The sequence below is a fragment of the Anabrus simplex genome, chromosome 10 (assembly GCF_040414725.1).
Source record: "Anabrus simplex isolate iqAnaSimp1 chromosome 10, ASM4041472v1, whole genome shotgun sequence".
NCBI classification, from domain to species: domain Eukaryota; kingdom Metazoa; phylum Arthropoda; class Insecta; order Orthoptera; family Tettigoniidae; genus Anabrus; species Anabrus simplex.
The window spans coordinates 60,438,180-60,464,579 of record NC_090274.1 but is presented as its reverse complement, the minus strand read 5'-3'; the positions used below and the strand labels follow the sequence as shown (position 1 = coordinate 60,464,579).

General features: G+C 39.9%; 1 protein-coding gene across 1 annotated transcript in view; it reads right to left on the bottom strand.

Annotated features, from left to right (window-relative positions):
- LOC136882369 (pyruvate dehydrogenase E1 component subunit alpha type II, mitochondrial) overlaps positions 1-26,400 on the bottom strand; it is a 105,563-nt gene that overhangs the window by 37,764 nt on the left and 41,399 nt on the right. Inside the window, exons 2-3 of the mRNA XM_067154987.2 lie at positions 11,642-11,710; positions 6,447-6,620 (exon numbers count right to left, since the gene is read on the bottom strand). Coding sequence (XP_067011088.2) covers positions 6,447-6,620; positions 11,642-11,710 — 243 coding nt within the window. The remainder of the gene's footprint in view (positions 1-6,446; positions 6,621-11,641; positions 11,711-26,400) is intronic.

Here is a 26,400-nt window from a genome sequence, read left to right as displayed (position 1 = left end):
AATGAGGACTTGGAGATGGATAGAACTGTGTGTAAGGTACAATGGTGTATACACAGATCCCCTGGATACATAGTTTTTATATGCAAGTACTCCGCTATACAATATAATGTTCTGTCGTAGGGGTACGGGCACTTCTCGGACATCCTGTAGCTAGGGCCCCATCCTCTCAGACGCCCACAGGCACCTGCACCAGGAATCTCTGGAGGTCATACGCCATTGTTACCTCTTTCTATAGCTTCCTCTCCCCCACACACTGACCTGCCATTGAATTGTGTTCCTATTTCTGTCTTGATTTGACAATTGTTTGTTCCTTTCTGTTACTTACACTGCAAGGTCAGCTGTGCTAGGAACAAGCATAGAAATACACACAAGGATAAATGTATTGACAGGTATGTGTAAACAGAGGGAGCAAGAGAAAAGAAAGACAAGGTCAAATTGAACATGAAAACAAAACAACAAAGACAAATTCTTTTATATAGACAGACCTCTCATCATTCGCAGATGTTCTTTCACTCCCTACCTAGGTTGATTTGCCTCAAAGCTTCACATTCACATCCTTTCCTTCCCTTTCTTTATTTTGCTTTCTCCTTATCTGATGCTTGTTACAACACAAATGAATATCTTTCAATGAGTGTGAAACCTCAGCCTCAAAATGAAGCTGTGAAGCAGAAATGAACTCAACAGGGGCTGAAAAGAATTTAATCTACTGTAGAACACAGTGCCGGTGACAAGGGGGAGGGGGAGGGCAGAGGGGACAAATGCTCAGGGGGGCCTGGGCCCAAAAAATTGAATTAAAGATAAAAATATGAAGTTTAACATGTTCAGTGCGGACCACGCACCTAGCGCGTCATGGGACGGGTGCTAGAAAACATAAATTACAGGTTTCCCGCATGGTAAGAAAAACTCCCCTCATCCCACACATCGTGTAAGTTCACTCTACTAGCAGATTCCTCCATACCGAGATTTGCACATGCGAATTCTGTTTCCGGCATATTTTCTCTCCGCAGTTTTTGTCATATGTCATCATTCATTCTGGGATCTTTGAGCAGCAAGACAATTTCAGTGTGAAGTAAGACATTGTATTTTCTGTTTATTATTACTTCAAGAGAATTACGAGTGATTCCGCTTCTGAAATAAATTCCACTACCAGTACTGGAATAGTTTAGTGAAAGGACTGAACTTGTAATAAATACAAGTTATTTATTCTTGCATCATATTAACGAGTAACATGAAAGAACTTGTAGTAATCATTTTTGATTGAGTCATGATGCTTATGTTATCATTTTTATGTATATTTTGTTCAGATGGTCAACAATGCAGTTCCTTCAACATCACGAGGTCTACCCAATAAATGGCACGCTTCGACAGAAGAAATAATGACATTTTGACAATTTTGCAATGATAAAGACATTGTGACATAAAATTGTGTAATAGAGAAATGCAAATATGAATATATTTATGTTTGTAATCATACTCACGCATTTGTTTGTTATCTGTAGTAAATAATGCACAGTAATCTACCCATGCGCCTGGCGCATGATCCGCCCGATGACCAGTATTACCTCTTGATTTTAACCAACGCTCATGTCACGTACCAGGCGCTTAAGTGGGATAAGTCCATCTATGTAACTTGTCGTATCAACGTTAAAAAATTCAAATTATTACAACTTTCAAAGAGTTCCATGCAAATATCTTGCTCAGGTTGGTGGGTATGCCATGCTTTACAAATATGCAGTGAACATGTTAAGTAAATTTAAATGTCAATATGAATACAAACTTTTGTTGTTTAAAAATTGGAAAACCAAATCAAGGTACAGCGTGTGTCAGTGTGCAGCAGTTGTTGTTGTTGGTGTAACTTTGTAGCATTTTTTGAAGTAAATTTCGTTCAACAGTGGTGTTGACAATAAAGAAGATGATAGGATATAAACTTCATGATTTTGATTCGTATTGAATTGTGATCAATCCCTTTGCGTGTTCCCTTTGAATCTCGCGACCCAATCTTAACTCCTCCCCGTTAGTGAGGCACATAGTAGACTACATGCCGCAACGAAGAGTAAGTCTCATATATCTTATGCCATTTTACAGTCACTTATTTAGGTTAACTTCATGGACACTACATTGAGTTGCGAATTTCTACCAGCTGCATTCTATGAACTGCCAGCTATTAATCATATCTTCGTGTGCCATTTTTGACAATCTCCATCAGCATTTTTCAAGATATTTTAATAAGAAGCACCAACATTTTAACAAAATGCAACGCATCCAAGTCCATATTTTACGTGTTGTACACATAGTTCATCCTTTTATTACCTTGTAATGTCATTTGTGTTTGTGCATTTGTTTTAGTCATTAGATGTATTTGTACAATTTTATATTATGGCTGATGATGGCCAGTCAAGGTCAAAACTAATTCAAAGTTTTAAAAAAGTATTGTAAACACTGCATAATATAGTATTAAAAAGGTGGACCATTAAAACATAACTTTAATAAAGAAGGTTGAAAGAACAACTTTGGTATTTTTTTGGCACAAACTTGGTGCAGAAACTGTCTGATTAATGTTCTTCATTTCTGGGGTAACTATGGTGTAAAATGTCACTTCTCTTGCACCAACTTTGTTGGTGTAGGAATGGTGTAAATTAATATTTAAAAAATACGTGCATTATGGTGCAGTTTTGGTGCACTTTTCATTGGTGTTAAATCGATGCATTCATTGTCGCTTTCACTCCAACTTAGCAGCAAAAATACACCACGTTTGTACCAATAAAAATTTTGCACCAACTTTACACTATTATTACACCAGTTTTTGGTGCAAACTTTGGTGCCAGGGGCTGATAATCACGTAAATGAAATGGCGTATGGCTTTTAGTGCCGAGAGTGTCCGAGGACAAGTTCAGCTCGCCAGGTGCAGGTCCTTTGATTTGACACCCGTGGGCTACCTGCGGGTCGTGATGAAGACGAAATGATGATGAAGACAACACATACACCCAGCCCACCGTGCCAGGGAAATTAACCAATTATGGTCAAAATTCCCAACCCTGCCAGGAATCGAACCCAAGACCCCTGTGACCAAAGGCCAGCACGCTAACCATCTAGCCATGGAGCCAGACCATAATCAGGTAAGTCTTGGTTATAAATAACCTGCAATTTTGCATTTCTGGTCTAAATTAAGTGAGGGGGTGGGGGTACCAGTATTTAAGGGGTCGGATCCCTCGGTTTCCCAGGGGCCCAAGAATGCTGTGACCAGGCCTGGTAGAACAACTAGTGAATACCTATCTACAAGGTCATCCAATTAATGCAGAACCGCAGCTAAGGCGGGGATGAGGCCTGGCCGAGGGGTCAGGCTAGAATGAATACCTAATAAATTCTAATGCACTTTAAAAATACTGACCCTAATTTCTTATCATGAAGAGGTCCCTCATAGAGCAGATTAGAGAAACCACGCTTCATCTGATAAGAGAATGAGAGTGGGACCAATTTCTCCATCATGCACTTTATTCAAAATCGACTCACTAAATCTAATCCTATACACAATTTCTTGCACTACACTACATTTATACGGTTTTAACTTAGGTAACATCATAGCCCTTTGTACAGAACTATAAGGAATTCCCATTTTCTGAGAAATTTTTCAGGCATTGTCAATTGTCTTCAAGATTTTCTTCTGTTAGCACTGTACCTCATCTTCTTTGCTTCTTATCATAACTATTTCCCATTTCACTAAATTTATGAACTAATCTATGAACCATCCCAAGACTTAGAACTCTTAACAATTTGGAATTTCTTTTCAAATAATCTCCTATTAACATGAGCAAATTCTATACGGACATACAAATTTTAATAATTTTTAAAAAAATTTTATTTTTACAATTTGCTCTACGTTGCACCAACACAGATAGGGATAGGAAAGGCCTAGGAGTGGGAAGGAAGTAGCCGTGGCCTTAATTAAGGTACAGCCCTGGTGTGAAAATGGGAAACCACAGAAAACCATCTTCAGGGCTGCCGACAGTGGGGTTCGAACCCACTATCTCCCGAATACTGGATACTGGCCGCAATTAAGCGACTGCAGCTATCAAGCTCAATCATACGAATTGTAATTAAGCACTCAATGTGGAATAGAGTAATTAGACACATTAGACACAAAGAACAAAAATGACCCTGTACAAGTCATATTTCATTCCCATCCTTACATATTCTCTGGAAACCTGCACACTAACATCAAAGGATTGTAGTAGGATTCAAGCCTGTGAAATGAAATTTCTTAGAACTGCCCTCCAAAAGACCCGACTTGATCATGTGAAAAATGATGAGATCCGATCTAACCTAAATGAATCGATGGAGGAAAGACTTAGGTCATCTAGACTTAAATGGTTTGGGCATGTTAAAACGAATGAATACCACAAGGTTACCATGTGCTTATTTGGAAAAGGGAATAACAGGTAGAAGACAAGCTGGAAGACCAAGAAGAAGATGGATGGACCAACTGAGGGAAGACATGGAGAGAAGAGGATGGAATTGGGAATCTGTCTTGGACAATGAAATGTTTTTGAATAGGCAACTTTGGAAGACGCTCGTTTTCAAACACCCTACCCGGCTCGCTGGAAGGGCAAACCGATGATGATGATGATTATTATTTTTTAAGGTAGATTTACGTTCCTCAGCAATGGGTACATGGAAAGAAGAATTTTAAGACGCTTTTAGTGTTTGGGTAGAATGCGTGTATTGTTGAAAGTATTTAACTTGCAATTGTGTTTAATGTCTCAATTGACAGATTAAGATTACACATCAAACGTCAAAGTTCCAGAGGTCCAAGAAATAATTGGTAGTGTAAAGAAAACGCTGAGGAAGAGGACAGTAAGGTCCTCGAAACATGTATGGTGTATGAGGTGATAACAAATAATTAACTGAATAACTCTAAATATTGACAAGGTTGATTTTTAAATACCAAGGTGTATTTATTGGAGTAGAGATTGTAGTCAATACGGACCATTATAAAATCAAACCACAAGGTTAAGTTAACAAACTTAATAAGTGACATCACTCGCATACTGTTATAAGATGGCGCTGTGTTGACTCGTGCGCAAGTGTGGTGCAAGTGTAATGGACTAGTATAACTTGGAAACAATTCTCTAAACACATGGGTGAATAGTGGAAGTATCAAGCTCGATTAATAGGTGGTGTTGTTGTTATTATTATTATTATTATTATTATTATTATTATTATTATTATTATTATTATTATTATTATTATTATTATTATTATTATTATTACTACTACTACTTGTGAAGTGTGGCTATGAAGTTGGTTACGTCTATTAGTAATATTATTTATGTGGTTATCTACGGACTTTATTTTGTATAAATCGTGGTTGTATCATTTATTATTTGTGTCTTGTATAACAAAACATGTGAGGTTATGTCACGATACATCTGCTGTATGTATATTAATAAGACTTTACCGTACTTAATGTAAGAACACATAATTTAATTGATTATTATCTGTAAATATGATGTATAAATCCGATGTAATGTTGTGCAACACAGGGTAAGATTCCAGAACAACGCATCTTTGTCACTAACAAGTTTTATAGAATGTTCTATCCATTTGCACATAGGTTATTGGAGACTCGAGAAGATACGAGAAAACATGTTGTGTCATACTTTTCTAGAATCCTGGTCAGGCAAGGTACATAAAGAGACAGTCTTGAGAGTTGAGTTTGAGTTGTTAGCGAGAGTTGTTAGTAAGTGTGTGAACTCCTGTAGTGATTTTGTTGTGTTGGTAGTTGGTTGACAAGTAATGTGGCAGTCTTCTTCTTCTTCTTCTTCTTCTTCTTCTTCATCATCAATTCAGTCAAGTGTTTTGTTCAAAATGGTGGTTTATTAATGTGCGTGTATAATTTGTAAATAAAACAGTGTACACAATTTACAACATCTCGTGTGCGCATCTTTGTGAATGCGATAAGCTGTCATTGTGAATACATCAGGGTCAGTTTCTAATAAGCAAGTCTACAAATCCGTCAAAACACTGTACCCGTTACAATAGTGAGTGCCTACTACCAATTTTTTGTCCATCTATTCTCCCTTCACTTTGAATACAGGTGTTGCTCTCACTGAAAAATGAAACAACTGCAGTGTGAGAATGTGCCAGAACTGGTAGTCCTAGCAAGCTTCCCTCCTTCCCGCACAGCTCTTGGCTTAGTGAATCCCAGCCGCTGCTCTGCTTCTAAGATAACTGGATGACCCAGTATATGAAGATATCTTTTTGTCTTTCATGTTTTCATATATGTTCTATTCTTCACTTTCTCTTACTCTCTCTTCCCACACTAAACTATACTTGTGCTAATCTATCTGAAAATATCAGGAGGTACTGTAGGTTTAGATATTAGGCCCCTTCAAAGAACAAGCAAGCTTTAAACAACAAGTAAATAAGTGTACAATAAAATAGGCTACCTGGCCGGAGTAAAGGTGACAGAAGCCTCGGATGATCTTCTCTTTGTAGAGGTTGCCAGCAGCCGTCTCCATCCGTCGGATCGTCTGCATTTGCTCAAAGTACTTGAGAGCATCATCTCGGGTTACAGACACCTTCGAACTTGGTCCTGAGTCTAGCTTGTGGAGCCGAAATTCCTAAAAGAGAAAATAAAGAAAGTTTAGTAGTTACCTCTGTGTATGTAACAGGTAACATTTGATGACCTCCAATTCTTATGGAGAGGGAGTATTATCATTTTAACACAAAACTTGTCAGCTGCACCCAACAAACAAGATTTATTTCCAAGCAATGAAAATTCTCCCAGGTGAGTCACAGAAGGAAATAATGATATCAAGGTGATGACAGAAAACTAAAATCTACCAATACAGGAATAAAATAGGGACACAACTGAATTGGAAGGCTCTGTGGAGGACTGTCTGAATGGATGACATCATTGAAATAATAATAAATAATGATGATGATAATAACAACAACAACAACAACAACAATGATTTTGCATCCACCATGGCAGTTGTGTGCAGTAGCACTTGGAGGACAGAGCAATGCCCTGTCTGAGAATAAAACCATGTTGATAAGACCTGGAGTTGGTTTTTCCACCCTCCAAGCCATTGGGAATACTCTTCTTCCACCTCAGAAGCCGTTAACCGGTTTCCTGTTTACCTCAGTTGATTCGCGGGTGCTTATTTGGACAGGCTTTATTCACACCTCTCCTGCATATCTAAAAGATGTCCCCTATCAGCCACTCAGACACCCATCCCAGTGTTTTATGCAGAGTTTTGCTCAGACCTTACTGAATTCAGAACCCAACTCCTGCATAAACTAATCAGGCTTCGCCTTTGAAAAGACCGAGTATATGGATTCAGAAAAGAAAGATTTCACTGTCGGTAGTAAGATGGCTTATGGGACTGTCTGGAGGATCATGAAATTTAAATACCTTGGCGAGATTATTATCCCCATTGACAATGAAAAGGAACCACTGGAGAAGAGAGTAAGGAAGATGGAATTGGCATTTAAAATGAGCTAAGATACTTACAGATTCATATCCATCTCCTAACAGGCTAAACTGTGACATTACTGCATAGCAGTCAGATTGGCATGCCTTTACACTGCAGAAACACTAGCAAAAATGGAAGATATGTCGACTGAGAAAAAGGAAAGGAAGCTTCTCACAAAGATTTAGGATCCTAGGGAAGTGTCCGAGCGTTTTGTCCTCCAACCGAGGTCAAACAAGGAACTCTATGCGAGAGTCGAAAAGATCACCACCGTTATCAACCATTGGCTGAAGGAGGTACACATAGACATGCCGGTAAATGATATAAGACCAGAGGAAATAACGGTGAGGACCATCTTTAGGAAGAAAGTTGCGAGGTTGAGGGATGATCCAGAGAAAGAACCTGCTAAACCATGGAGCATCTTGGCAGAAGAACGGCTGGAAAGGAGCGTGAGGTTGAAAAACCTTTGGTTATAATGTAAACAAAAAGGTGCCAGCCTAAGAAAGAGAGGGAAGTAGTCTGTGTAACCGTAGTCCATAGCTGGCTGTATCGATGTAAATAAAATAAATACATAATTGAAAGTGATTTTTTTTTTAAGTCAGGTAAGTCAGGTAAGAATAACTGGCAGACATATGAATTTTAAGGGGAAAAAAGAATGACATGCATAGGTACTTTAAGGCAGAAACAGTTTCCAAGAAGTGCATTAAAGGGATCATTAATAAACAAGGGGAGTGTATACGTAAGGATTTACAGAAGGCAGAAGACTTCAGTCAAGCCGGCCCCAAGTCGCAGGAGTAGCGTGTCTGCCTCTTACCCGGAGGCCCCGGGTTTGATTCCCGGAGAGGTCAGGACTGGTTCGACGTCCACTCAGCCTGATTGAAATAATAACATTAAGTTATTTATTAGACCACCTAATCAATACAAAATCGTCTTGGATGATTTACATAAATTTGTTAGCTAATAATGGGACATGTTTCGCCTTCCCTGAAGGCATCATCAGCCATAGTCTTAACCTTAAATTAAAAATAAGCGTCTAAATAACATGTAGTAATGAAATGAATTTTAAAAATCTTGAAGAGATTTGAAGTAAAATAACATTAAAAATAACAATGATGGTTTGAAAATGCAATGTGATGAGATACAATAGTGGAAGTATTAACAAAATTAACATTAGAAGGCTGCTAAAATAAGTACAATGGATAAAACAACAGATTGTTATACAACAAGTAGTAAGATTGCATAAAAGTAAAGTTGATAGTCAAGGCGGTTATAATTAGACGATGGCGAAAAATCTTATATAATCAAAGTAAAGAGGAGAGAATAAAAGTCGAAGTTAGTAGAGAGATCCAAAGTTCATCATGATCTTGAAGATAAAAGACGAAAGTCAGATGCATATGGTGAAGTTGAAGAACAGTTTCAAATAGGATCACTATGGACCATCCTATTTGAAACTGTTCTTCAACTTCACCATATGCATCTGACTTTCGTCTTTTATCTTCAAGATCATGATGAACTTTGGATCTCTCTACTAACTTCGACTTTTATTCTCTCCTCTTTACTTTGATTATATAAGATTTTTCGCCATCGTCTAATTATAACCGCCTTGACTATCAACTTTACTTTTATGCAATCTTACTACTTGTTGTATAACAATCTGTTGTTTTATCCATTGTACTTATTTTAGCAGCCTTCTAATGTTAATTTTGTTAATACTTCCACTATTGTATCTCATCACATTGTATTTTCAAACCATCATTGTTATTTTTAATGTTATTTTACTTCAAATCTCTTCAAGATTTTTAAAATTCATTTCATTACTACATGTTATTTAGACGCTTATTTTTAATTTAAGGTTAAGACTATGGCTGATGATGCCTTCAGGGAAGGCGAAACATGTCCCATTATTAGCTAACAAATTTATGTAAATCATCCAAGACGATTTTGTATTGATTAGGTGGTCTAATAAATAACTTAATGTTATTATTTCAATCTAATATCATCAATACGGACCAAAAATGATATTTATTACATGTAAAGTCCACTCAGCCTCCGTGATTACAATTGAAGAGCTATCTGATGGTGAGATAGTGGCCCTGGTCTAGAAAGCCAAGAATAACAGTCGAGAGGATCCGTCGTGCTGACCACATGACACCTTGTAATCTGTAGGCCTTCGGGATGAGCAACAGTTGCTTGGTAGGTCATGACGCTCCAGGGCTGTTGCACCATGGGGTTTGGTCTGGTTTTGGTTTTAGAAGACATCAGTCAGCTGTATGTAAAGATAATTTACCTAATAAACACATTTACAAAAAGATACAGGAGCCTCCATGGCTCAGACGGCAGTGCAGCGGCCTCTCACCCCTGGATACCGTGGTTCAAATCCCGGTCACTCCATGTGAGATTTGTGCTGGACAAAGCGGAGGCAGGACAGGTTTTTCTCCGGGTACTCCGGTTTCCCTGTCATCTTTCATTCCAGCAACACTCTCCATTATCATTTCATAGCATTTATCAGTCATTAATAAATCACCTTGGGAGTGGCGACCCCATTGTAATAACAGCCTATGTATGTTTCATTCATTACATCCTTGACCCGGTCAAAGACTGAAAAACAGGTTGTAGGTTTTCATTTTCACAAAAAGATACAAAGGTTGAATGCTAAAAAAAAAAAAAAGTAGCTGGAATTGATATGATTTCTGGGATTATACTAAAAGGAATGAGTTGGAATATAGTGATATCTGATATACTTTCTTTAAAATACTGTTTGCATGAAGGAACGATACCAAATGAATGGAGAGTTGAAAGAGTAGCCTCAGTGTGCTATGGAAAGAGAAAAAGTAATAAGCATAAAGTGATTTTTTTTTTTTTTTTTTTTTACAATTTGCTATACATTGCACTGAAACAGATAGGTCTTATGGCAATGATGGTATAGGAAAGGGCAAGATTGGGAATGAAGCGACTTTGGCCTTAATTAAGATACAGCACCAACATATCTTGGTGTGGACATGGGAAACTTTGGAAAGCCATCTTCAGGGCTGCTGATGTGGGGATTCAAACCCACCGTCTATCGAATCCAAACTCACAGCTGAGCGACCATAACCGCAAGGTCAACTTGTTTGGTAGTTATAAGTTTCACCAAGAAGAGAAGTCATCTCAGTTTTAATTACTATGTGATGGGATGGAGGTCACTGGAAGTACAATACAACAGCAAACACTCGAAAACGAGTAGGTTGGTCTTCTGAGCAGAACTCCTCCTCATCTGTGAGTCCGTAAGTGACTGTACAGGCCAATACGGGAGCCACACAACTTGCCGCAGAGATGGCAGATAGTCCTAGGTGGAGCAGCCATTGTTCATTCTGTTTTCAACGTTGTCTTTTACTGTTCGCTATTCTCCTAGAGGGCTAAGGTCTCCCAGTTGTTAACATTAATATGGCACAACTTCATGTTAGCTTTAATTACTGTACAATGAAAGTTGCAGAAATTGTGGGAAAAACTCAAGAGGCACGATTCCGATGATGTCATGAGAAGAGGGGAGGATCATGTGGGGAAGTGGATGATAAAGATAGAGATTGAGAATGAGGGTAGATAAAAGTCTCCGTGATTCAATCATGAAGGAGGAGCATGGCCTTACTGGAAGATGGTATTAAATTCTTCCTCATTCATTTTGCAAATGATGATGCACTATATAGAGTAATAAATAAATTACAGAATAGTGAGCAACTACAAAAAAGACCTTGACTTAATAGTACAAATAAGTATTTGTGAGACATCTCAATAGGTTCTCACAAGAGAAATTTGTACTATTTGTTATGGTTTCTCCCAAGAAAACAGCAAGCATTTACTTTCAGGACTCACATTTAAGTTCAGAGAATTCTAGTGACCTTTCAATAGCACAAATGAGTTTCTCACCAGAAATCATGTGGTAATGGTGGCACCATTGAGAAGATCAACAGCAAATTCATTACACTGTAGATTACCATCTAGATCGAACTTCTATAACACCTGGAGTTTGTAAACCGTGAAACGCAATACTATTTTTAACATTCCCTATAAATATGCTTCTGTACTCTTGAGTTTATGAGCACATTTAGATACAGGATGCTTATTTTCTATTAGTGTTATTAATGGAAATGTACATATTATATCTCAAGAACGTTAAATAAGTTCATTACCTTTGTTTCGAATGTAGCTTCTGTAGCATAGTTGTTGGATACGACAGCCGCCAGCGGTGTCTGGGCTTTCTGAAACGAACAAAGAGTAAATTCTTGAAAACTAATGAAAATATGTTACAACTGAATCATGGAAATCAAAAACTCACAAACTCCAGTAAACCAAATTTTACAGGAGCGACGAAAAACTATTTTATGGCCGTGTTCTCCATTAAATCATCTTGATATTTTTTAAATTGCAGTTATTACCTTAATATAAACAAATTATGAACATCAAAATAATGATAGTTGGATAGGTCTTTGTTCAAAAAAAATATTACATAGGTCTGGAATTAGGTGGTTTTTGATTTCCATAGTGTCTTAAGAAATTGCAAATATGACAACACCCTTTATGGCCATCTATTTCACTGCACATATACATTAATTGTTTATTGTCTGCTATTTGATGTACAACACCCATTTCGACCTGAGATAGAATTTATCACAAACGTTTGTGACGGGAACAGGGAGATTTCACTGGAAATCAAAATTTATGGTTTCTGTGTCACATTCTCACCTTCTGTTGGCAGGCAGCAGTGCTGCCAAATAGTGGTAGAATATTTATGGAAAGAAGAAACTCGCTAACTCCATGGAATAACCTGGTTTGTGATTTCCAGAAAATAATAAACAGCTTGTAGTTGGCGTTAGGTGTTTTTATGTTATACAGAGACAGTAGGCTACGCTTGCAATACTGTTCAATCATAACCTCGAAAATAACAAAAAGTTTGATTTCCATGATTCAATTATGTCTCTGACCGACTCATTGGCTGGATGATCAGTGTACCAGTCTTCGGTTCAGAGGGCCTGGGTTCGATTCCCGGCCAGGTCGGGGATTTTAAACTTCATTCGTTAATTCCAATGGCTCAGGCACTGGGTGTTTTGTGCTGTCCCCAACATCCCTCCAACTCACGCACCACACGTAACTCTATCCTCCACCACAATAACACGCAGTTAGCTACACATGACAGATGCTGCCCACCCTCATCCTGCCCCCCTCCCATGGCTACGCTCCTACCCCTAGTCCAATTCTCTAAGTTCTATTTTCCAGAAAGTTAGCCTCTGGAATATTTTGCACCTTCGAACTTTCAGCATTTAAAGGTAGTTTTTATTTCAGTTAGCTCATACAAAAAATCTGAGTTCTATTTCCTAGAATTTTAGCCTATGGCTAGTCTCCGGCGTACTTTACGCTTTCGATTCTTAATTTATAAACAACAAGTGGCTGCACACACCATTCTCCACTTATAGAGTGTGGTCCGAACAACGTGAACCAGGTACATGAGCGTTGAAGGGTTTGTCATTCTTTCTGTATTTTTTCTTAATCCGTTTACACTCCAAGGTTGGTTTTTCCCTCGAACTTAGCGAGGAACCCCATCTCTACCGCCTCAAGGGCAGTGTCCTGGAGCGTGAGACTTTTGGTCGGGGATACAACTGGGAGGATGACCAGTACCTCGCTCAGGCGGCCTCACCAGCTATGCTGAACAGGGGCCTTGTTGAGGGTATGGGAAGTTTGGAAGGGGCAGACAAGGAAGAGGGAATGAAGCCACTGTGGCCTTAGGTACCATCCCTGCATTTGCCTGGAGGAGAAGTACGAAACCACGGAAAACCACTTCGAGGATGGGCGAGAGAATCAGTTGTCCTCCCGAGACGGAGTGGACCCCGTTCCAGCCCTCGAACTACTTTTCAAATATCGTGGCAGAGCCGGGAATCGTACCCGGGCCTCCGGGGGTGGCAGCTAATCACACTAACTACTACACCGCAGAGGCGGACGGGTTTGTCATACAGATAAATATTTTGAAAAAAAATTGAAATGGGCTTTGCGCGGCGATGTTGCTAAATCTGCAGGTGGTTTAGACGGGCTTGACAGCCTGCCAAGAAATCAGCACCAAACACGAAAACACCGCGCGTTCCCGCTCGTGTCTCCGTAGCGTACCTGTTAAGACGCGGAGGTCCATGTTCAAATCCCTCTCATGGCAAAGTTTTTTTTATTTCTTTCGTGCTGTCAAGCCGATCTTAAATTCGCCCGCGAAGTGATTTGATCCGCTAACATCTGCAGCTGATAAAATGACAATGACGCAAGGTATGGAATTGTTTTATTCAAATTATTGTATCAGTATGACCAACCCTCTAGCCCTCATATACCTTGTTTCACCGGGCGAGTTGGCCGTGCGCGTAGACAAGGCCCCACACCGCTGGCTGCGCAGTAGCGTGTGACTGGGGAAGACATGTCCATGCGCGTAACGCCATGTTGCGGGCGCTCCTCAGCTTGACGCGGAGATCGTATGGAATACGTGCTTTAACTTAAATTTCGCACTCATGAAAACATCCACCCTACAAAATTAATGACAGCCTACACCGACTACCGTGTACACACGCAATAAATATACATAGTATGAAGACTGTGGTAATATTAAAATATATTTCTCTATAAAAACGGAACAATCTACACAAATCCTTTGGATAGCCCATAGGTGGCGCACCTAAAAAAAAAAGACAATAAGAAGACTGAAAAATACACTACTACGAAAATACACTAGCAGTACCTCGAAAATTATCATGTCGCTCACTTTAATACTGTATAAGTGTCATGTTTGTAACTAATTTGTTCGAACATTGTACGGTACGTATCGCAAGAAGGACAGACTCAAAGGACGAGGATCACGTGACAATCTGTCTCTTGAGAAACCTAGACTCTACAATTTAGCTTTATTGAAAATAAGAAGACATGTTCCAAGAGCAGTCTACAACTTAAGTATGATTACATATCGTGAGATAAAAATTGCCTGTCTCTCAGCAGACTGCAGAACACAAATATTAATAAACTCCTGTACCGATAATAATAATCTTCAATATCAACAAAAAAGGAAATCTGTGAAATAAAATCTTTCTATGAAAGGTAACATAGCTTACGATTCCTCTCTGATAAGTCATTAGGCCTACAGCAAATTTTACTCAATTCTCTGAATACATTAATTAAAAAGTACATGACTGCAGAAATCATTCTAAAATAATCAGATACATGTTTTATCATTTTCTGAATATGAAATGCCGGCTCTGCGGTGTAGGGGTAGCGTGTCTACTTCTTACCCGGAGGCCCCGGGTTCAATCCCCGGCCAGGTCAGAGATTTGTACCTGGATCTGAGTGCTGGCTCAAGGTCCGCTCAGCCTACGTGATTACAATTACGGAGATATCTGACAGTGAGATAACGGCCGAAAGAATGTGCCGTGCTGACCACATGACACCTCGTAATCTGAAGGCCTTCAGGCTGAGCAGCGGTCCCTTGGTAGGCCATGGCCTTTCGGGCCTTTTGTGCCATGGGATTTGGTTTGGATATGAAATAACGTAACTGGATGAGCAGAAGTTAAGTTATTGTATCATTATTGTGTGATTTGGATTTAGGTAAATGCTGCCTGACATTTGTTACACTAGTGCTAGTCTTCTGTTGTGTATTTCTTAAAATGAAATTAATGTCTAGGGTTAGTTTGAGTTTAGGGTTAAATTTTATTTTTACCAATTTGCTTTACGTCGCACCGATACAGATAGGTCATCGCGACAATGGGATAGGAAAGGCTTAAGAATGAGAAGGAAGAGCCCGTGGCCTTAATTAAAGTCAGCCCCAGCATTTGCCTGGTGTGAAAATGGGAAACCACGGAAAACCATCTTCAGGGCTGCCGACAGTGGGGTTCGAACCCACTATATCCCGGATGCAAGCTCACAGCTGCGCGGTCCTAACCGCACGGCCAACTTGCCCGGTTAGGCTTAAGTAAGAATGGTATCATTTAAGATGTAAAACCCTCCTCATGAATATTACTGCTTTTACAAACTCATTATGAATTAACATTATCCGAGCAGATAAAAACTGAAAGTGCGTTCTAATTTTTCTCTAATATGAGCACCATGATTTACACCAGAATGAAAATAGGTGAAACTCAAAGTAAAGCACTTGCAAACAAAAAATATTAATATCATAGTGAACAATTATTTTGATTAGCGTTTTCTACTGCAGACTAGGATTGACAAGACTGTAATGAGCTTTATTTAGACTTTATATTGTCAGATATTACTGGAATAGCGTATTAACAATTGTATTCTTTTATTATAAAGCAAATGGGAAAAATTGGAGAAATGAAGACATACGATACTAATAAATCATTTTTGAGATAACTGATAATTTGAAGCAATACCTTACCCTAATATTAAAAGGTTTTATCAAGTTGTATCAATCATATCTTGCGGATTCTAGGCCCAGGTTTATCAAATTTGTAATACCGCAACACAGTTTATGTGAAAATTATGTAGCCTTTTTCAGAACAGCTGTTTAGTTCTAAACAATTATCTCCGATGAATTGGAAAAAGGCAAAAAAAAAAAAAAAAAAAAAAAAGAAGAAGCCTAAATATTCTAAATGTCATGTCCATGCGTTCTCTGAATCAATCACCCTATAACCTGTTTAGTTCTCGATTATGGTAAATTAAAGTTATTTTATAACAGTTCTATTTCTACTCACATGTGAAAAGAAATACCAGATCCCTTCCGATAGCAACCTGTACAAATGAAGGCTGCACACGAATTCACCCTCGTGAATATCTTTCCATTCTACAGGTAAGGCCTAACTTTAGGCCTAATATTGCCGAAACTACTGTAATGTATCAGCTCCCACTTTCCTTGAAAATATTTGACAATATATTAACACTCCGTCACATATAATACTAAAACAGATCCACTAACAGGCATGATTCAAATGAAATCGAAAACATGCAAGGGTCTGTAAACATTACAACGTGCTAGTCATCCATTCGAAGCCGAAGCGCCCGCAACCAAGGCCCTACACCGCTGGCTGCGCAGAAGCCTGTGACTGGGGAAGACATGTCCATGCGCGTACCGCCATGTTGCGGGCGCTCCTCAGCTTGACGCAGGAATCGTGTGGAATTCATGCTTTACCTTACATTTCGCACACATGAAAACATTCGCCTTATAAAATTAATGACAGCCTACACCGTCTACCGTGTACACACGCAATAAATATACATAATATAAAGACTGTGGTAATATTAAAATATACTTCTGTATAAAAAACTGAACAATCTACACAAATCCTTTGCATAGCCTGTAGGTGGCGCACCTAAAAATAGAAACCTTTAGCAGACTGAATAAGAAGACTGAAAAATACACTACTACAAAAATATACTTGCGGTACCTCGAAAATGATCATGTCGCTCACTTTAATATAAGGGTCATGTTTGTAACTGATGCGCTTGAACATTGTACGTAAGGCTAGAAGGCCAGACTCATAGGACGAGAATCACGTGGCAATCTGTCTCTTGAGAAACCTAGGATCAACAATTATTGAATATATGAAGACATGTTCAAAAAGCGGTCTACAACGTAAGTATGATTACATATCGTGAGATAAAAATTACCTGTCTCTCAGCAGACTGGCGGACACATAAATTAAATATTTACAAACTCCTGTACCGATAATAATAATCTTCAATATCAACAAAAAAGGAAACCTGTAAAATAAAATCTTTCTATGAAAGGTAAAATAGCTTATGATTCCTCTCAGATAAGTTATTGCAGCTTTTTTTTCTTTTTCTAGTGGCTTTACATCGCACCGACACAGATAGGTCTTACGGCGACGATGGGATAGAGGCCTACGAGTTTGAAGGAAGCGGCCGTGGCCTTAATTAAGGTACAGCTCCAGCATTTGCCTGGTGTGAAAACGCGAAATCACGGAAAACCATCTTCAGGGCTGCCGACAGTGGGATTCTAACCCACTATCTCCTGGATGCAAGCTCACAGCCGCGCGCCCCTAACCGCTCAGCCAAACAGCAAATTTTACTCAATTATCTGAACAGATTGTTTAAAAAGTACATGGCTGCAGAAATATTTCTAAAACAATCAGATACATGTTTTATCATTGTCTGAATATGAAATGCCGGCTCTGCGGTGTAGAGGTAGCGAGTCTACTTCTTACCCGGAGTCTCCGGGTTCATTTCCCAGCCAGGTCAGAGATTTATACCTGGATCTGAGTGCTGGTTCGAGGTCCACTCAGCATACGTGATTACAATTGTGGAGCTATCTGACGGTGACATAACGGCCGAGAGGATTCGCCGTGCTGATCACATGACACCTCGTAATCTGCAGGCCTTCAAGCTGAGCAGCGGTCGCTTTGTAGGCCATGGCCTTTCGGGCCTGTTGTGCCATGGGGTTTGTTTGGATATGAAATAACGTAATTGGATGAGTAGAAGCTAAATTATCATGTTTGTGTGATTTGGATTTAGGTAAATGCTGCCTGACATTCGTTACACTGGCGCTAGTCTTCTATTGTGTATTTCTTCAAGTGAAATTAATGTCTAGGGTTAGTTTGAGTTTCTCTGCGAGGTTTAGGCTTAAGTTTTATTTTTTACAATTTGCTTTACGTCGCACCCGCACAGATAGGTCTTACGGCGACGATGGGATAGTAAAGGCCTAGGAATGGGAAGGAAGAGCCCGTGGTCTTAATTAAAAGTACAGCCCCAGCATTTGTCTGGTGTGAAAATGGAAAACCACGGAAAACCATCTTCAGGGCTGCCGACAGTGGGGTTCGAACCCACTATATCCCGGATGCAAGCTCAAAGGTGTGCGGTCCTTACCGCACGGCCCACTCGCCCGGTTAGGCTTAAGTAAGAATGTTATCATTTAAGATGTAAGCTCCTCCTCATAATATTATCTTCTTAAATATTACTTCTTTTACAAACTCATTCTGAATTAACATAATCTGAGCACATACAAATTGAAAGTGCGTTCTAATTTTTCTCTAATATGAGCACCATGATTTACACCGGAAAGAAAATAAAATGAAATTGAAATTGAAGCACTTGCAAACAAGAAAGATTAATATCATAGTGAAAAGTTAATTTGATTAGCGTTTTCTAATGCAGACTAGGATTGACAAGATTGTAATGAGCTTTGTTTTGACTTTATATTGTCAGATTTTTCTGGAATAGCGTATTAACAATTGTATTCTTTTATTATAAAGCAAAATTGGAGAAAATAAGACATACGATACTAATAAATCATTTTTCAAGTAATTGATAATTTGAAGCAATACCTTACCCTAATATTAGAAGGTTTTATCAAGTTGTATCAACCATATCTTACGGATTCTATGTCCAGGTTATTCAAATTTGTAATACCGCTACACAGTTTGTATGAAAAATATGTAGTCTTTTTCAGAACAGCTTTTTAGTTCTAAACATTTATCCCCGATGAATTGGAAAAAGGCAAACAAGAAAAAAAAAGCCTAAATATTCTAAATTTCATGTCCATGCGTTCTCTGAGTCAACCACCCTATAACCTGTTTAGTTCTCGATTATGGTAAATGAAAGTTATTTTTTTACGGTTCAGTTTCTACTCACATGTGAAAAGAAATACCAGATCCCTTCTGATAGCAGTCTGTACAAATGAGGGCTGCACACGAATTCACTCTCGTGAATATCTTTCCATTCCATAGGTAATGCCTTAGGCCTAATATAGCCGATCAATTTAACTAACGTAAACTATCAGCTCTCACATTCCTTGAAAATATTTGACAATATATTATCACTCCGTCACATATAATACCAAACCAGATCCACTAACAGGCATGATTCAAATCGAAAATATGCAAGGGTCTGTAAACATTACCACGTGCTAGTCATGCATTCGAAGCTGAAGCGCCCGCAACATGGCGATGCGCGAAAGTGTTCAATATTCCGCTTAGCATCAGCGCGCTCTGTGAGTCTAGATAAGTAATATTAAAGTCTTTGCCCGCAACATGGCGATGCGCGAAAGTGTTCAATATTCCGCATAGCATCAGCGCGCTCTGTGAGTCTAGATAAGTAATATTAAAGTCTTTGCGCGTAGAGGCGCGCGGCGGTGAGCTTGCATTCGGGAGATAGTAGGTTCGAATCCCACTATCGGCAGCCTTGAAAATGGTTTTCCGTGGTTTCCCATTTTCACACCAGGCAAATGCTGGGGCTGTACCTTAATTAAGGCCACGGCCGCTTCCTTCCAACTCCTAGGCCTTTCCTATCCCATCGTCGCCATAAGACCTATCTGTGTCGGTGCGACGTAAAGCCCCTAGCAAAAAAAAAATACCTTGTTTCGGACCACACTGTATTTTTTGTTTGTTTTTTGTTGAGTGCAAGTAAATAAGAGTTCCAGGGCGAAAGCTACGCTCTTTTACTCATCTATTTCCGAGAAGTACCAATAGATGGAAAACAATTTCTTATTTTACACTGGCGGGGTGGGGGGGGGGGGGGGGGGGGGGAGGTCGATCAATCCATCAGTCAATCAATTAACATTGATCTGCATTTACGGCAGTCACCCAGGTGACAAGATTCTCTATTAGTCGTATTCCTAGCCTTTTCTTAAATAATTGCAAAGAATTAGGAAATGTATTGAACATCTTCGTTGGTAAATTATTCCAATCCCTAACTCCCCTACCTATAAAAGAATATTTACCCCACTCTGTTCTTTTGAATGTCAACTTTATCTTCATATCGTGATACTTCCTACTTTTAAAAATATTATCATCATCATCTGTTTACCCTCCAGGGTCTGCTTTTCCCTCGGACACAGCGAGGGATCCCACCTCTACCGCCTCAAGGGCAGTGTCCTGGAGCCTCAGACTCTTGGTCGGGGATACAACTGGGGAGAATGACCAGTACCTCGCCCAGGCGGCCTCACCTGCTATGCTGAACAGGGGCCTTGTGGAGGGATGGGAAGATTGGAAGGGATAGGCAAGGAAGAGGGAAGGAAGCGGCCGTGGCCTTATGTTAGGTACCATCCCGGCATTCGCCTGGAGGAGAAGTGGGAAACCACGGAAAACCACTTCCAGGATGGCTGAGGTGGGAATCGAACCCACCTCTACTCAGTTGACCTCCCAAGGCTGAGTGGACCCCGTTCCAGACCTCCGGGGCCTCCGGGGGTGGCAGCTAATCACGCTAACCACTACACCACAGAGGCGGACTTTAAAAATATCACTCAAATTTATTCGTCTACTAATGTCATTCCACGCCCTCCACTGATAGTTCGGAACATACCACTTAGTCGAGCAGATCGTATTCTTTCTCCCAAGTCTTCAGAGCCCAAACTTTGCAACATTTTCGTACTCTACTATTTGTTCGAGGCGTCTACAATTACATGCAAAATAAAATAAATGGCGTATAGCCTCCGGAGAGGCCTGGGTCTTTTTCTAGTAGACGACCTATTAGGCGACTTACATGTCTGTGAAGATGAGGGCCCTTCCTAGGATGATTTCTAATGTTGAATACGCCACACACACCCAGCCCCCGAGCCATTGGAATTAACCAATAAAGGTTAAAATTCCCGACCCGGCCCCCTCTGAACCGAAGGCCAGCACGTTGACCATCCAACCAACGAGTCGGACAATTACAGGCAGGTTCATACCATATGGTGCAAGTAGGGGCCTTTCCTATCCCATCGTCGCCATAAGACCTATCTGTGTCGGTTCGACGTAAAGCCACTGGCAAAAAAAAAAAAAAAAAAAAAAAAATACCGCATCTCAGCCACATCCTTATGGGGTCACTGTAAGAACCTAGGTGTTAATATAAGGAAGGATCTTCATTGGGGTAATCCCATAAATGGGATTATAAATAAAGGGTACAAATCGCCGCACACGATTATGAGGGTATTTAGGGGTTGTAGTAAGAATGTAAAGGAAAGGGCATATAAGTCTGTGGCAAGACCCCAAATAGTCCTATGGGTTGGAAGGAAGCGGCCGTGGCCTTAATTAAGGTACAACGCCTGGTGTGAAAATGGGAAACCACGGAAAACCATCTTCAGGGCTGCCGACATTGAGATTCGAACCCACTATCACCCAGATGCAAGCTCATAGCCGCACGCCCCTAACCGCACGGCCAACTCGCCCGGTAGAGATGGGGTATTTAGCCTCCCGTCAGAGGAGAAAGCCTCTCATCGCCAAGTCATTGTATTGAAAATCTGACGGAGAATTTTATGCGGTTTAGGGAAAATGCCTCCTTTCGTAACAAACGCCCCTTTTCAGGGACATAATTTTGTGTTAAACTAGTGAGAGAGAGGTTTGAATTTGGAAAAGGCCGAAAAAGTTTCGATTTTCTATTTAGTGAGCCAAGGGCCGCGTTGTTTGAAATGTGTGTTCGACGTACTGGGTCTTGGTCCTTACGGTCCGTTTTATGAGTAGGATGCTAGGGTCGGATGAATGGCTTGGGAGGATGGCTTTATTTTGGCGAAGTCTTGTTCAATATTGTTGAAGGTTAACGATCCAATGAATGTTCTTCAGTCGTAAGAGGAATGTATAAAGGCCATTCAGAAAGAAACGAGCCGGAGGCCATAAAATTAAAACCTGTACCGTTATTTCAAAAGTATTGCCCAGCACTGCTGAGGCACATGTCCCACTGCGACACAAGGTGGTGAATGGCCGTCTCGTAAAATTTCTGGGGCTGCGTTGTGAACCAGTTCCGAACGTACTGCTTGATGTCGGTGTCCGAGGTAAATCGTTTGCCTCTCAGAGCCTTCTTAAGCTCACCTTGGATTATGTGGGTCGCGGCGACCCTGCATGCTTCCACTGGAGACTTTGTCGTTTTGACTCGGGTTCGAAGTGATGACACCCTGTCCCTTCTTCAGCGATCACTCGTGACAGGAACTCATTCCTTTCCTGGGCATAGCGCAGCAGATGTTCGAGAGAGATCCATTCGACATGCTTCCTGTGCTGGTTAAATACTATGAGGCACCCTTTGGGCGCACTTTTAGCGAAATTCCAATCTGTCCTTAATAATGGCGTGAGCTTTTCTGACGCTCACTCCGACCTCTGCGGCAATGGCTGCTACCGTAACTCCCCGGTCTTTTATATTGACGGCATCTAACTGTTCGACAATCGTGTACATTCTTCGATGAATTTTCGTTCCCCTCACTCCTTTTGCTGTCAGGAAACGCTGTACACCCCTGTGCTCTTCTTTGGAAGCCTCCATTTCACTTCACTGTTGTCAGCCGTTGCCTACGTTATTATACTCACAAGGCCGTAAAAGAGCCGTTCTGAGAAGCGGCTCGGCGCTGTTCGAGAATGCACCGCTAGATCACATTGTTTAGACCTGTTAAACCATAGGGTTTTATTACTCGGGGATTAATAATAATTCATCACATTTGAATTGAAGTAATGGGTATAACACACTTACGGGAATATGAAAACATTAGGACACTTGTCGATAAAAATATCGGCACATTTCTTACACACATGATTCAATAAAGTTACATTTAAGAGCTGGACAATTTTCCTTTTAACTTGAAGCCTACTAACAGAAAGAAAATCTATAAATTTAGCCGCAAAAACATTCAAAATTTCCCTATAAGTAATACTTGCCATTACATTAGGGTAAAGCAAATTTGCATCATCATCACATTTCTTAAATCAACCATATTTTCTTCTGTGCTTGACAACGCATTACGGCATTCCAAATGAAGGAACTTGGAACACAACCAGCCACACACATATGCATATGTATTTTCCTGAATTAAATAAAAACCCATAGATCACACCTACAACATATCGGTATTGAAGGTTAACTGCTGCACTAATACAATAAAATAAGCTTATTATATTTTAAGCCAGTTAAAATATGGGTCGCGCAGGTCAGAAGTTTAGGAAGTACGCCTTTTATAAAAATATATTTGTAACTGGAAGAATAAATATACAAACACAGTATTTACTTACATTTTCTTGTTACGAGGGAAACGGAAGAAAGACCGCGAATCCTTCTGCACTTCATAGTTATTGCAGCCAAACGCAGCACATATCTTTCCACTCATATTGACAGGAGATATAAAGAAATGACACACGCTCCTATTTACTTATGTCAACTTAATGCAAACGCATGAATAACCCCAAAAAGTTCAGAAACAAATACACGTGCTCTTAAGACAGAATCAGTAACTCTCAGGTCACTTCGCTAGACAGAGCTCTAATCGCTGTCCCTCGATATCTCGCAGAGTGTCGCGTATTGTCTCTACTGTATTTGGTATAACGAAGGCAACGTGTCAGCACGACTGGGTGCAGTGAACGATCAACAGGTACGCGTGCTCGCTCTGTCGTCACGTGGTGTGCACCCATGTACCTCCAGCGGTGTGTTTAGGACCTCAGCGCTCTTAAAGGGACCACACCTTGTTCCGCAGGCAATTGAATTACGATCATTTCAGCCGTTTTTCATTTTATATCCTCCGGCTCATTTCTTTTTGAATGGCCCTCATATCACTACACTGTTTCTAAAATACGAGAGATTTACATTCCAAGACGGAAGAGCCGGAGAGTAATGTAAAATCCATACGGCCCCCGCGTTTTGAGGGAGATTTGACAAGTCTGCATATTATTTCTTGGGGTCGGCACGTGTGTGATCAGGGCCAGCTTTAGGGCCAGACACCCATCCCGACGCTTACCGCCGATCTATGAGACACTGCATTAAAGGCCACTCCGCTGTTCAGCCAAGCAGCCTGAATCTCTACGCAAATCGTAGTTGTGTTCTCTTCTACCAGATGAGCTGTCACTCTCCAGAATTTAACCACACATAGGCCTATACGTAATATCGTGATAAGAAAGCAAAGGCGCATTTGTGTCAAGTTCTGTTTGCATAACCCGGGAACGTGCACACACATGATATCGTTCCATTTTGCAGATTACGGACGTCGTGGTCTACACGACTAGTTCTCAATGGAATGCATGTGAATTCTGTTCTCTTTTGTGCTTATTTTTTTCCCTAGTGGCTTAATGCAGTGTTAAATCCAAGGAAGATACCAAGGGTCAAATTCCCCCGGCTCAAATTATTGTATTCCTGCCAAAATCCAGTAATGTCTCTATTATTACATTTTCCATAAGATGTAATTAAGAAAATAGCTTAAGTAGCTATGATAAAGGAAAATTTTAAAATATTACTATGATAATTTGTGCCTATGACATCTGCATCCCCCTCCTCCGTTTGTCCATTTAGCTCGATCCCCCTTCCCTTCCTTTCGGAGGAAAGTGGCTAGGTTCAACACTGGTTTAACATCACACTGACACAGGGAAGTTTTACGGTACTGCGTTACTGTGGAGTATAATAATAATAATAATAATAATAATAATAATAATAATAATAATAATAATAATAATAATAATAATAATAATAATAATAATAATAATAATAATTGTTATGGGGTTACCCGTGAACCAGCAGAGATGAAAGAAGGTGCCGGGGTGAATGGGTCTAACTACAATGTCACGAATTGATTTAAAACTTTAGCAAAGGTTATATTTTTAAAGAAACAAACTTTAACAACTTTTCACTTAGTGAGATAACAATGGCATAGCAATTTAAAAACACGACTTAGAAAGATCCAAGATTTCAGAATTTTCACGCTCTTGGGCTACAAGCCCCTAGTTTTACAATTTTTGAGTTCCCAGCTCAAAATTACAAAAGAGTACAAATTTATACTAGGGCAGATATCCCTCAATACATGGAGTGCCGGCTCCCAACTCACAATATCAAGCCTTCAAAAGGCATTCAGTAATCTTACTTTGAAAAAGAGCTAACAGGCTCTCAGTTTTCAAACCTATTCAAGGCAACACCAAAAATATCTTACACCTTTTGGCCTTCCATGGCCCAGCTTACAAACTGAAACAGGGGTATCACGTACCCAACCTATAGGGCCTTCGTGTAAAAGAAATAACAGTTAAATAAATGGCCCGAACACAAAATGAAAGGAGGCGAATGCTTGCACTCCTAGACATGAATTCTTAGAATCTAAAGGGCACTAGGCCGATGAAATAGGGGCTATTCCCAAACTATGGAGGTGACTCTTATAAGAATAATTAAGACTTTACGGAAAGGAAGAAAACCAGTTACAAAACGTAGTCACCTCAAATCAACATGAAGGAGAGCTCGAGAGGGTACATCACTCTCTATCACCGATTTACAGTTAAAGATATTATGGAGTTATTACATAAGCCGACGGAAATTAAATTTCCAGAAAGTAGGTTACATAGTTAAAGTTTCGGACCTCTCCCTCTGGTTAAACTGCGGAGCTAGCAAGAAATAAAGATGTTCATTGGCCATTACCTTGCTGAAGAACTGCTGCCTGATGAATGAGGCGCCTCCTGCTTCACACACACACTTAGTTAGACGACGATCAAATGGGCAAGAGACGAGAAAATCCGCAGTTTATAAACCCTCGGGGAAAGTTCGAGACCTTTCACGAATAATCAAGACACACCCATAGAATTTTATTGGTTAACATCAAAAGTGGCACTCATAATCGAGGAAGAAGCCTGTGATAGGCGGAAAATTAATTACAGAAATTCATGATTGGCTAATTTCAAAACTGGCGGAAAGAAAAGATCAATAATGCCAACCCAAAACTGAATGAACATAATTTAGTAAAAAAATAACTTATGAATACAAAACTTTTTCAAATCAAAGTTCTTCCACTTCGCACCAGGGTGCATGATCATAGTTTATTAGCAGTGACATCTGTTGAAAAAAGTCCCAACTTCTTGATAAATGGTAAACAAAACACGCAGAATTTCATACAGTACATGAAACTTCAAAATAACAAAATTTCGTTAGATTTCGGTAGTGACATCTTCTGAGTAACGGTTTAAGTAGGTGTAGTTTCAAGTTCACGATTTCTCCAGAAGAGGAATTCTTTTGGGCGCAAGATTTAAATGAGCGGCGTAGA